At 35.5% G+C, this 13,907-nt stretch overlaps 1 protein-coding gene across 1 annotated transcript in view; it reads left to right on the forward strand.

Moving 5' to 3' along the window:
• TNKS (tankyrase) overlaps nt 1-13,907 on the forward strand; it is a 179,374-nt gene that overhangs the window by 131,051 nt on the left and 34,416 nt on the right. Inside the window, exons 12-14 of the mRNA XM_061177564.1 lie at nt 6,476-6,647; nt 10,302-10,381; nt 13,580-13,725. Of these exons, the coding sequence (XP_061033547.1) occupies nt 6,476-6,647; nt 10,302-10,381; nt 13,580-13,725 (398 nt within the window). The remainder of the gene's footprint in view (nt 1-6,475; nt 6,648-10,301; nt 10,382-13,579; nt 13,726-13,907) is intronic.

Consider the following 13,907-nt stretch of genomic DNA (forward strand, 5'->3'; position numbering starts at 1 on the left):
ATCGGGACCCAGGGGAAGGAGCAGTGACCCCAGGGGACACTGAACCAGACCTACCTACTAGTGTTGGAGGATCTCCCGCAGAGGTAGGATGTGGCTGTGGCTCACCGTGGGGACAAGGACACTGGCAGCAGAAGTTCTGGGAAGTACTCCTTGGCAGGAGCTCTCCCAGAGTCCACCATTAGCTCCACCAAAGAGCCCAGGTAGGCTCCAGTGTTGGGTTCCCTCAGGCCAAACAACCAACAGGGAGGGAAACCCAGCCCCACCCATCAGCAGTCAAGCAGATTAAAGTTTTACTGAGCTCTGCCCACCAGAGCAACAGTCAGCTCTACCCATCACCAGTCCCTCCCATCAGGAAACTTGCACAAGCCTCTTAGATGGCCTCATCCACCAGAGGGCAGACAGCAGAAGCAAGAAGAACTACAATCCTGCAGCCTTTGGAACAAAAACCACATTCACAGAAAGATAGACAAGATGAAAAGACAGAGGGCTATGTACCAGATGAAGGAACAAGATAAAACCCCAGAAAAACAACTAAATGAAGTGGAGATAGGCAACCTTCCAGAAAGAGAATTCAGAATAATGATAGTGAAGATGATCCAGGACCTTGGAAAAAGAATGGAGGCAAAGATCGAGAAGATGCAAGAAATGTTTAACAAAGACCTAGAAGAATTAAAGAACAAACAAATAGAGATGAACAATACAATAACTGAAATGAAAACTACACTAGAAGGAATCAATAGCAGAATAACTGAGGCAACATTAAACGCAACAACATTCACATTATAGGGGTCCCAGAAGGAGAAGAGAGAGAGAAAGGACCCGAGAAAATATTTGAAGAGATTATAGTCGAAAACTTCCCTAACATGGGAAAGGAAATAGCCACCCAAGTCCAGGAAGCGCAGCGAGTCCCATACAGGATAAACCCAAGGAGAAACACGCCAAGACACATAGTAATCAAATTGGCAAAAATTAAAGACAAAGAAAGAGTATTGAAAGCAGCAAGGGAAAAAGACAAATAACATACAAGGGAACTCCCATAAGGTTAACAGCTGATTTCTCAGCAGAAACTCTACAAGCCAGAAGGGAGTGGCATGATATACTTAAAGTGATGAAAGGCAAGAACCTACAACCAAGATTACTCTACCTGGCAAGGATCTCATTCAGATTCAATGGAGAAATCAAAAGCTTTACAGACAAGCAAAAGCTAAGAGAATTCAGCACCACCAAACCAGCTCTACAACAAATGCTAAAGGAACTTCTCTAACTGGGAAACACAAGAGAAGAAAAGGACCTACAAAAACAAACCCATAACAATTAAGAAAATGGTCATAGGAACATACATATCGATAGTTACCTAAACATGAATGGATTAAATGCTCCAACCAAAAGACACAGGCTTGCTGAATGGTTACAAAAACAAGACCCATATATATGCTGTCTAGAAGAGACCCACTTCAGACCTAGGGACACATACAGACTGAAAGTGAGGGGCTGGAAAAAGATATTCCATGCAAATGGAAATCAAAAGAAAGCTGGAGTAGCAATACTCATATCTGATAAAATAGACTTTAAAATAAAGAATGTTACAAGAGACAAGGAAGGACACTACATAATGATCAAGGGATCAATCCAAGAAGAAGATATAACAATTAGAAATATATATGCACCCAACATAGGAGCACCTCAATACATAAGGCAACTGCTAACAGCTCTAAAAGAGGAAATCAACAGTAACACAGTAATAGTGGGGGACTTTAACACCTCACTTAAACCAATGGACAGATCATCCAAAATGAAAATAAATAAGGAAACAAGATTTAAATGACACAATAGACGAGATAGATTTAATTGATATTTCTGGACATTCCATCCAAAAACAGCAGATTACACTTTCTTCTCAAGTGCGCAAGGAACATTCTCCAGGATAGATCACATCTTGGGTCACAAATCAAGCTTCAGTAAATGGAAGAAAATTGAAATCATATCAAGCATCTTTTCTGACCACAACGCTATGAGATTAGAAGTCAATTACGGGAAAAAAACGTAAAAAACACAAACACATGGAGGCTAAACAATACGTTACTAAATAACCAAAAGACCACTGAAGAAATCAAAGAGGAAATCAAAAAATACCTAGAGGCAAATGACAATGAAAACACGACGATCCAAAACCTATGGGATGCAACAAAAGCAGTTCTAAGAGGGAAGTTTATAGCTATACAAGCCTACCTCAAGAAACAAGAAAAATCTCAAATAAACAATCTAACCTTACACCTAAAGGAACTAGAGAAAGAAGAACAAACAAACCCCAAAGTTAGCAGAAGGAAAGAAATCAAGATCAGATCAGAAATAAATGAAATAGAAACAAAGAAAACAGTAGCAAAGATCAATAAAACTAAAAGCTGGTTCTTTGAGAAGATAAACAAAATTGATAAGCCATTAGCCAGACTCATCAAGAAAAAGAGGGAGAGGACTGAAATCAATAAAATTAGAAATGAAAAAGGAGAAGTTACAACAGACACTGCAGAAATACAAAGCATCCTAAGAGACTACTACAAGCAACTCTATGCCAATAAAATGGACAAGCTGGAAGAAATGGACAAATTCTTAGAAAGGTATAACCTTCCAAGACTGAACCAGGAAGAAATAGAAAATATAAACAGACCAATCACAAGTAATGGAATTGAAACTGTGATTAAAAATCTTCCAACAAACAGAAGTCCAGGACCAGATGGCTTCACAGGTGAATTCTATCAAACATTTAGAGAAGAGCTAACACCCATCCTTCTCAAACTCTTCCAAACAATTGCAGAGGAAGGAACACTCCCAAACTCATTCTATGAGGCCACCATCACCCTGATACCAAAACCAGACAAAGATACTACAAAAAAGGAAAATTACAGACCAATATCACTGATGAATATAGATGCAAAAATCCTCAACAAAATACTAGCAAACAGAATCCAACAACACATTAAAAGGATCATACACCATGATCAAGTGGGATTTATCCCAGGGATGCAAGGATTCTTCAATATATGCAAATCAATCAATGTGATACACCATATTAACAAATTGAAGAAGAAAAACCACATGATCATCTCAATAGATGCAGAAAAAGCTTTTGACAAAATTCAACACCCATTTATGATAAAAACTCTCCAGAAAGTGGGCATAGAGGTAACCTACCTCAACATAATAAAGGCCATATATGACAAACCCACAGCAAACATCATTCTCAATGGTGAAAAACTGAAAGCATTTCCTTTAAGATCAGGAACAAGACAAGGATGTCCACTCTCACCACTATTATTCAACATAGTTTTGGAAGTCCTAGCCACGGCAATCAGAGAAGAAAAAGAAGTAAAAGGAATACATATTGGAAAAGAAGAAGTAAATCTGTCACTGTTTGCAGATGACATGATACTATACATAGAGAATCCTAAAGATGCCACCAGAAAACCACTAGAGCTAATCAATGAATTTGGTAAAGTTGCAGGATACAAAATTAATGCCCAGAAATCTCTTGCATTCCTATACACTAATGATGAAAAATCTGAAAGAGAAATTAAGGAAACACTCCCATTTACCATTGCAACAAAAAGAATAAAATACCTAGGAATAAACCTACCTAGGGAGACAAAAGACCTGTATGCAGAAAACTATAAGACACTGATGAAAGAAATTAAAGATGATATCAACAGATGGAGAGATATACCATGTTCTTGGATTGGAAGAATCAATTTTGTGAAAATGACTGTATTACCCAAAGCAATCTACAGATTCAATGCAATCCCTATCAAATTACCAATGGCATTTTTTACGGAACTAGAACAAAAAATCTTAAAATTTGTATGGAGACACAAAAGACCTGGAATAGCCAAAGCAGTCTTGAGGGAAAACAACAGAGCTGGAGGAATCAGACTCCCTGACTTCAGACTATACTACAAAGCTACAGTAATCAAGACAAGATGGTACTGGCACAAAAACAGAAACATAGATCAATGGAACAAGATAGAAAGCCCAGAGATAAACCCACACACCTATGGTCAACTAATCTATGACAAAGGAGGCAAGGATATACAACGGAGAAAAGACAGTCTCTTCAACAAGTGGTGCTGGGAAAACTGGACAGCTACATGTAAAAGAATGAAATTAGAACATTCCCTAACACCATACAGAAAAATAAACTCAAAATGGATTAGAGACCTAAATGTAAGACCGGACACTATAAAACTCTTAGAGGAAAACATAGGAAGAATACTCTTTGACATAAATCACAGCAAGATCTTTTTTGATCCACCTCCTAGAGTAATGGAAATAAAAACAAAAATAAACAAATGGGACCTAATGAAACTTGAAAGCTTTTGCACAGCAAAGGAGACAATAAACAAGATGAAAAGACAACCCTCAGAATGGGAGAAAATATTTGCAAACGAATCAGCGGACAAAGGATTAATATCCAAAATATATAAACAGCTCATGCAGCTCAATATTAAAAAAACAAACAACCCAATCCAAAAATGGGCAGAAGACCTAAATAGACATTTCTCCAGAGAAGACATACAGATGGCCAAGAAGCACATGAAAAGCTGCTCAACATCACTAATCATTAGAGAGATGCAAATCAAAACTACAGTGAGGTATCACCTCACACCAGTTAGAATGGGCATCATCAGAAAATCTACAAACAACAAATGCTGGAGAGGGTGTGGAGAAAAGGGAACCCTCTTGCACTGTTGGTGGGAATGTAAATTGATACAGCCACTATGGAGGTTCCTTAAAAAACTAAAAATAGAAGTGTCATATGACGCAGCAGTCCCACTACTGGGCATATACCCAGAGAAAACCATAATTCAAAAAGACACATGCACCCCAACGTTCATTGCAGCACTATTTACAATAGCCAGGTCATGGAATCAACCTAAATGCCCATCGACAGATGAATGGATAAAGAAGATGTGGTACATATATACAGTGGAATATTAGCCATAAAAAGGAACGAAATTGGGTCATTTGTTGAGCCGTGGATGGATCTAGAGACTGTCATACAAAGTGAAGTAAGTCAGAAAGAGAAAAACAAATATCGTATATTAACGCATGTATGTGGAACCTAGAAAAATGGTACAGATGAACCAGTTTGCAGGGCAGAAGTTGAGACACAGATGTAGAGAACAAACGTATGGTCACCAAGGGGGGAAAGCCGCGGGGGGGGTAGTGTGTGCTGAATTGGGTGATTGCGATTGACATGTATACACTGATGTGTATAAAATTGATGACTAATAAGAACCTGCTGTATAAAAAAAAATAAAATTAAAAAATTAAAAAAAAAAAGAATTTATTTGAACCCTTGCCTGAAGTGTCACAGCCTTACAACAATGAAAAGCTGGAGACAGGGAGACTGTCTTAAATCCTTTCTTTTCTTAATCTTGTGTTTGGTGGGGGTACTCAAGCGTTTTGAATAACCAACCAGCATATATTTGAGAATTTACTATGTACCATTAACAGGAGCTTTCTAGAGGACCCAGAAAACCTATACAATACTTTCCATATTTCAGTAACCTTAGTTTTACTTGGTAAACAAACACTATCCCTGTGTTCTAATTTATAAAATAGTGCTGAATTGACATAGGTGTTCAGAAAGGGAGTAATCATCAAGGCTTCAAGTAATCAAGGAAGATTTCTTAGAAAAGGTGAGACTTGCACTGGATCTCATAATCCAGAAAGGCAGAACAAAGGGCTTCTCTGAAAGAAGCAACATGTACAATGGACATGGACTTTGGTCTGAGTAGAGTAGAGTCTTTACTGGGGTATCCTAGAAAACAGGTTAGGACTCGTTAGTTTTGATCAAATTATAAACATGATTCCAAAGTTTAACATTGTCTTAACAGTCTTAAAATTATTCTTCCTATATAATTCTTCAAAGTTTTAAAAATGGAACCTTTGAATCTTCAAATCAGGTTTTTGGTTAAATGTGTAATTCAATTAGGGCATTCTATCATAATCATTTACTAAAATTAGAAAAGAAATGTAATTAATTACTTTGACTATGTTTGCTTACTTATTCTGTTGTCTTTATATTCCGGGAACAAGTTTGGTAGAACTCATTCATCCAAAAGTATTTAATGTGCATCTTCGACGTGGCAGGCAGTGAACATCAGGCAAGAGTCCCAGCCCTCAGGGACCTTACAGAGACCCCTAGTTGTGAGAAGAGTGGCAGGGAGTGGAGGATGGACAGGAAGACAGTCGTTCAGGGAAAGGATGGGTTTGTCAGAATTTTCAGTAAGGTGGTCAGAGAAGGGCAACTAAGAAGATGGCATTTCTTAGAATCAGTGAGCAAGAATTAATAATGAATAGTCTGTGGTATTTTTCAAAAAGCTTTGACAGTTGATTTTTCTCATAATTTATTCGCTAGGGTGTAAAAGGGAACAAAAATAGCTGCTCGATCTCATGTGCCCACCCAATGATTTTTCAGATGAATGCACTGGACACCCTTGGTCAGACTGCTTTGCATAGAGCTGCCCTTGCCGGTCACCTGCAGACCTGCCGCCTGCTACTGAGTTACGGCTCTGATCCCTCCATCATCTCTTTACAAGGCTTTACAGCAGCACAGATGGGGAACGAAGCAGTGCAGCAGATTCTGAGTGGTAAGTTCAAATAGATAGACATTGCATTCTGTTCTTCCTCTTCCATGTCTTTCCACTGATAAACTCTTTTCACAGACAAACTTTGTGCCCCTTGTTTTAAGTGGCTCTTTGGAATATTTTCTTTGCCTGAATACTTTTCCTGCCTTTCCTTGCTTGCAGTTTAGCCTGTGGCTCTGCCCATCAGCCTATTTTGGTGGGGTTGAGGTAGGTGTCATGAAAAGAGACAACCATTTTCTTTAATTTTTTTAGTGTTAAGTTGGAAACCTGACTTATGGGTGTTATGATCAAAGGTTTCTTAAAACTCCTATAAACAGTGTGGAATTATGGTTCCTCCGAAATCTATCAAATGGGGAAAATTACAAATCGTTCATACAGTAATGATCTTTTAATTAACTGTTCTTACATGTGTTATATTCTGCTTTCTGTAATTCTTATCTTCATTGTACTATTATGATATTATCTTGTCTTTCCTGGTTTAAATATAATTATAAAATCTTACTGAGTGTTACAGTGCCTACCTAGTACAGTGTTATATACTTTAAGTACCTAGTTTATTGAGGGCGATCAAACATAAAACTGTTACAAAAATAGATACTAGTTTCCAAAGCCCCCAAATTAGAGGAAATAACACAGTCTGCCTACTGAAAAATGAATAAGAAGTTACAAAAGAAATTTAATATAATTGACTCTTCTTTCTTGTTCTTTTAATTTTTTCCATGGATTATGTCTGCTGTAGAATGACCTCACAAACTGAAAGAGTAAAACTGAGTAGGCTACAGGCAAGGAATCAGAAGTCTTTGCTACTTTCCCTACGTATAATGCAGTAGTTCTTTTCTTCATCAGACACAGCATACCCTCTTTATTATGAATATTTTATAGCATCCACTTACTATCCAGAAATGAAATTCATAGATATTATGACCTAACTATACAGAGACCTTTCCAAAAATCTTTATTAAATGCCCTATCTATAATAGAAAGGGAAAATGAAAGTAAATTACAGTAAAATAATTTATAATTGTTACAATAGTAATAGCTAGGGCATGACTCCACTAGAAGACAAAAATTAACCCCACAAATTTCTGAAGGGCCCCCCAAAAGTACAGCCCAGTTAAGAATCACTACTATACATGGAAATAGGGGACCTTTCCAGACTTACGGAGCATGGTACGTGTTGTTAGAGCTGAATCAGAGCTAACCAGCCTCATAAGAGTAACTGTGCCACATTGTCAAAGCTGTTGATTTGGTTTATTTTCCTTGTGTTAGTTCATTCTTAGATAGTGGCATTCTACTTCAGTCTTAGGTGATGATCTCTAGACAGTTAAATTTAGACCTGTCTAGGCCATCTTCACTATCAATACCAATAAGATCTATCTAAAGGAATAAAATTTGCTATCATAGGATTTATAGCTTCAACTAAGAAAAACATGCCTTCATTTAACTTCCTGTTTCTACAGAGCAATAGAACATTTGCTTAAAGAAGATAAGCACTCTTTGACTAGGAAATACTTTTGCCTTCTCAGTAAATTCTAATAATTTCTAAAAGGTGTGATTTTTGTTTCAAAATTTTTTCTCTTATACTTTTGTAAGAACCATTTAGTAGTGGATTTTAAGTTAGTTTCTATAAGTTGTAACCATAAATAGGCAAACATTTATAGCTATTACATCAGATTTTCTAATAATACTATACATAGTTTTTAGAGGTAATTGACAAAATGGTGAGGAAAGGATTGAATAAATTAAGCAGATTAGCTCCAGTAATGCTTTTAAAACGTCTTCTAAATGAATAGTTAGAATATATGACTGCTGGTAAAAGATAAATAGTGAATCACAAATGAAAATTTTTTCAATTATTTTGATAATTCTTAAAAATTGATTAGTAAGATAAAGCATTATATAGGTCATTGAATGCCTAATTTAGTATGTGCCAGAACTTTTTAGTTTAGTTCTTCATATTTTTTATTGATCTGGAAAGATAATACAAATAATAGAAATTAACGGTAAAGTCTTGCCCTTAGATTTTTTTAAAATGGGAATTATTTTTTATTTGGAAGAGGATATAATTTTTTAAACTAATACTTCTGCAAGAAACTTGTGTGTCTGTAGTCTGTAGACCATGTACTGGCTGAACTTTTCAACTGTACCTATATTTACTAATCCAATTCCAGTTTATATCTCTAATGACTCCTGAAAGAATACATCAATCATATAGAATGTATAGTAAGTTATTGGGGTTCTGTTCTGGGTAATATTTTAAAGATTCATTTAAAAACACCTGTTAATACCAGATTTGAGATCCACTTTTAGAAACCTGCACTTTCAGCTCCCAAGTCTATAGTTGCCAACAGTTTACATTAGTAAAGTTTTCTGCAGACTAACAAATGCAATAAACTCCCTTTTAAAGAAAAATAATTGTTGACATTTCAAAAATGTATTTCATTATATGAAATACTCTCATCTTTCCTCCCTTTAATCTTAGCATTTTATCTGCTAAGTATTATTATCATGACTAAATAAATATAGTTTATCTTCCATTGAAGACTTCCCATAACTTACTCTGTAAAACTCACTTCCCTGAATAAAGTACTTTAGAAAGAGCTGAAGTATTTCTTCTGAAATCTGAAACCTTATTATAGCATCACTTGATCTTCCCATTTGGACACCGGACTCAAGGAAGGTGTCTCTGGCCACAAGATATTGAAATCTTAAGCCTGGAAGAGAATTTATGGGAAACCAACCGATGCTCACTTTATAGGTGCGAAAACTAAGCTATCAAATGATTTGTCCATCATCACAATAGAGCCCAGTCTAAATCCAGGTTTTCTGGACTTAAGTTCTTTTGTGTTACATGAGTGTGTGTACACATGTGCATTATAAAAGCCACACTTAATGTCCATGAACATACTTTGAGTGATAAGCATTGTTTCCTTTAAAAATCTTTTTATTTGGGCCAATGTATAATGAATTTTTGGTTTGTTTATAGTATTGGATTAATCAGAATAACTCATTTGTTAGCCTCGTAACTTCTAGACTTAACAGCCTGATTTAATTATATTCTATTTAACATTTGTATCACACCTCTTAAGACATTTTAAATTGCATTTCCCTGAAGCCATAATAAATGTGAATTAAACAAATTTCTGTATTTAGTAGGCCTTTTTTGTACACTGATTATATTTTCTAAGGTCACTCATTTCAGGAGTATTACTTCTGTTTCATATTGTAGAAACTGAGACCAAAAAGAAAGGCTAAACATTAAGTACTGAAAGTTGAGTGGCTTCCCTCGGTTTACATAACAGAATCTATTGCAAAGCTTCGCTCCAACACCTTGAAAGACCAATGTGTCATAAAGATGTCCTTGATCTCATGGTCCTATGTTTCTCCATTCCCCTTTGCCAAGTTTTGACCATAAAATTTGAAAGAGTAATTGGGATGGAGAAGGATTTGTGTGTCCTAAAATTTGTTTGAATTTGGCTTATGATAAGGTAGATATAGATTGAAGTAAGACACCACAAATTAAAGACACCTTAAATTAGATCTTAGAAATTTCTGACACCTTAACCTCTCTCTTTCCATTCACCAAATAATTTTCCCTCCTTAGCTACTCTGTGATTCCTTAAAAACCAACAGTACTCTTTCCTTTCTTTCACGTAGAAAGTACACCTATACGCACTTCTGATGTTGACTATCGGCTGTTAGAAGCATCTAAAGCCGGAGACTTGGAAACTGTGAAGGTAAGGCAGCGCTTTAATGTCTTGGGTAACTCTGTGGAACCTTTGCTTACCAATTCATTTTAAGCTTGTAAGTGAAACTACTCAAATCCAAATAATAAAAGGGATGAGCAGAGTAGATCCATAAACAGGAGAGACCTTTAACTGTGAAGGTTTTCCTAGTATGTGCCTTATTACATTAAACCACCTTCTAGTCACTTTACTTCTGGTTATATGAACGCTCTTTTTATTTCCACTTTTATTAATTAAAATGTTATTTTGGCCACTTTTATAAATTTCCAAGCTAGTTCAAGCCCAGGTAATAGTACAGTAAAGTTTGAAACAATGTTCTTGACCTTTTCTAAGAGATTCTCACATTTGCTCTAGGAAAGCGTCCTTATGATCCTGCAACCATTTGGAATTAATTATATGCAGAAGATGGATCTTCTTTTCTATGTCATTGCTCGCCAAGGAAATTTTATCAACCTTTACTTGTGGTGTAGAAACAATGATTATAGATTGAATTTTTTCAAATATAAAATCATATTCTAATATTGAATATGCCTTTTTAAAACACATACACTTCCCATCTATAATCATGCATGTGTGGATGAAGATAGCAGAAAGGGATATGAGTTTTGTTTTCGTTTGGGGATTGGTCTTGTAGTTTTATTTTTTTTTCCTTTTTTTAAAGAAAGGCTAATTGCAAATTTGGTATTGATAATCTTACCAGCCTATTTTTTACAAACTAGTCTTACTCATTTCTTACTGTCATATCTTATTAAGCAAACTTGGTTTTTGTGATTTTTAGCAAACAAATTTTAGTACTCTCGATGATGTATACTGTTTGAAAATGACAGTAAACGCTTTCTAAACTCTGTTGCCTAGAAATTTTATTTTTGTTGCATTATGTGGCTACTTCCAACCTCTCTTCCATCTTACATTAACATCTAAGTTATTTAAAGGAAAATAGTAAATTTCAGTCATAATAGCCACTAGAGAGAAATTTTAAATTTCTCTTAGATCTGAAATTATATATATTTTTTATTAAAAATACTTTTATCATTTGAAATGTCTCCTAATAAAATCTTAAAATATAAAAGTGATTAGGACTCCTTTTCTGTATCACAGCATGATAACCCCAGTGCTAGAATTGCTATATGTGCCCATTATAATTAAATTAATAGTTTATTATTTTTTTGATGTGTAGGTTTTAATTCCTACATCTTGTATGTATTAGAAAACATGCCACAGCTTCCAGGTTTCTTAAACAATCCATTCACAATAAAGGCCAAATATATTTTTATGAATAGAGTAGAAATGGCAGAAGAAAACAAAGCACAAATTAAGTGAGAATTAAGCATGGTAAACTTTCTTCCTTAGAGGCTTTAGAAAGCATTAGAAATTAGTTATTAGATTAAAAGGCTGTTTGCTGAGTAAAGTATTCGAGAAGCAGGTAGGAAGGATGTAAAAATTGCCTTGGCATTCAAAAAGAAATTGAAATAGAATAGAGGATAAAGAACTTCGAAATAGTAAAAAGCAGATATTTTATAAGCAGAATTGGCTTTCTTTTTGTTAATAAAAAAATAAAATAAGGTAAAATAAATTGGGTTTCATTCCCTACCTCATCCCCATTTTGCCACTGTTCTCTGCAAAAGAAAAAAAAAGCTAACTTAGAATATAAAGAACTAGAATAAAAGCAGCAGCAGCAGGAAGCAGCTTCAATCATATAAGACACCATAGAAGGTGTTTATTGTCAATTTTTGTAGCCTTTCTTTCTAGTTTATATATTTATTTATTTCTATTTAATTTTGTTTTTTGATTCTATACTTTATATATTAATAAAATGTATAAAGTTTGCCACAGACTCAGTTGTCATGAAAAGATATAACCTTATAGCCAGTTGACAGTGGCTCTTCAGATTTTAGTCTCTCCCTTATGCCCAGACTTCCTTCTGTCATATAAAAATTGTACCACCTGAAAAGCCCTGTTTTTACCCTACCAGCCCCTCCTCAATATCTCCATAGATATCTTCCAGGTTCAGAGTTTTTATATTACAATAGCTCATTACAGTGAGCTATATATGAAAGCCCTTGCCATCATACCTGTAGCCTAGAAAATGTCACCGTTTTTCTCTGCTTTTTTAACTGAAGAATTCTTCTTTTTGTTACCTCTCTTCTCATCACTTCCCTGAATTTGGGTAATTAAGTAGGTAAGCAATGATGTAGCAAGAAGATCAAAAGATTAAGAATCAGGAAAGTGAGGTTTGAGTTTTTATTCTACCCCTTACCAACTGTATGAAAAAGGATGTCACTTAACTTCTCTGAGCCTTGGTTTATTTATCTGTAAAATGGAGATGATGATTGTTTTCACACATAGATAATAATCCTCTCACTGAAAAAATGTGAAATTCTTTATAAATTGTTACTCAGATATTTTTATTGTAGTCCATCTGTCACCATCAGCGATGCAACCGCTCTGGCCTAACTTTGCTTCTACTGCTTTGTAAGCAAACAGTTGAGCTTGTGCTGAAATGATAATATTCAAAAGGAGAATAGGTGAAAGAGAAGAGATTTGGAGGATACAGCTGAAGAAGATAGAAGGCCAAAAACTAGAATATGATCAGAATCAATCTGACTTGTAGACTTAGACAAATATCCCCTCAGAGATCAAGTAAAACATTGTTGACTGCATGGCTTTGCTGAGATGGATCGAAGGGCCAAGTGGATGGCCCAGACAGAATTAATGTAATTTTTCCAGAGCCTTCTTGCTTGCCACGTCAAAGGAGGCAAGAATTCTGGGTAATTCTGCAGTCAACCAGGGTTGGTCTTATTTGAGCAAAGAGTGGCTAAGAGCGTGCTGGTACAAGCATACAGGCTGTTAAAGGCAGTCTCGGGGAGGAAAGCCTTATAACTATGAAGAAGGAAGGCACCATTTGCCTTGGAAATGCTTGCCTTATTATGGGTTTTTCTTTTTGATTAAGATTTTGGCCAGGAAATGTTGAAAAAGATTAAATAGCTTTGCAAACGGAACATTTGTAGACACTGTAAAGCCAAACATCGTGCTGATTTTAAAACATCACTTGTATTATCTAATCTTTGGAAAGAAATATTCATTAGAAAAATACAATTTATCCAAGATGTCTGCAGTATTTTGGAGTGAGTTCTATGAATAAATACTAACGTGCTTTTTGTGTTTGTCTGTGTGTGTGTGCCATAAAAGCAACTTTGCAGCCCTCAGAATGTGAATTGCAGAGATTTAGAGGGCCGGCATTCTACACCCCTACACTTTGCAGCAGGCTATAACCGTGTGTCTGTCGTGGAGTACCTCCTACACCATGGTGCCGATGTCCATGCCAAAGACAAAGGGTATGCATTAGAATTTCACTGTTTGGGATTCATTTTCTTGACACTTAAAATTTCTTTTCTTTATATTTTTGAAGTTTTAGATTTTTTTTCCCTATTAAAAAAGTAATGCATGTTTTTTTTAAGTTTAAAGCATAAATTAAAACATTATGGAAATGTATAGTATAGAAAGTGAAAAGTCCCTT

The sequence above is a fragment of the Eubalaena glacialis genome, chromosome 20 (assembly GCF_028564815.1).
Source record: "Eubalaena glacialis isolate mEubGla1 chromosome 20, mEubGla1.1.hap2.+ XY, whole genome shotgun sequence".
In the NCBI taxonomy this organism is placed as follows: domain Eukaryota; kingdom Metazoa; phylum Chordata; class Mammalia; order Artiodactyla; family Balaenidae; genus Eubalaena; species Eubalaena glacialis.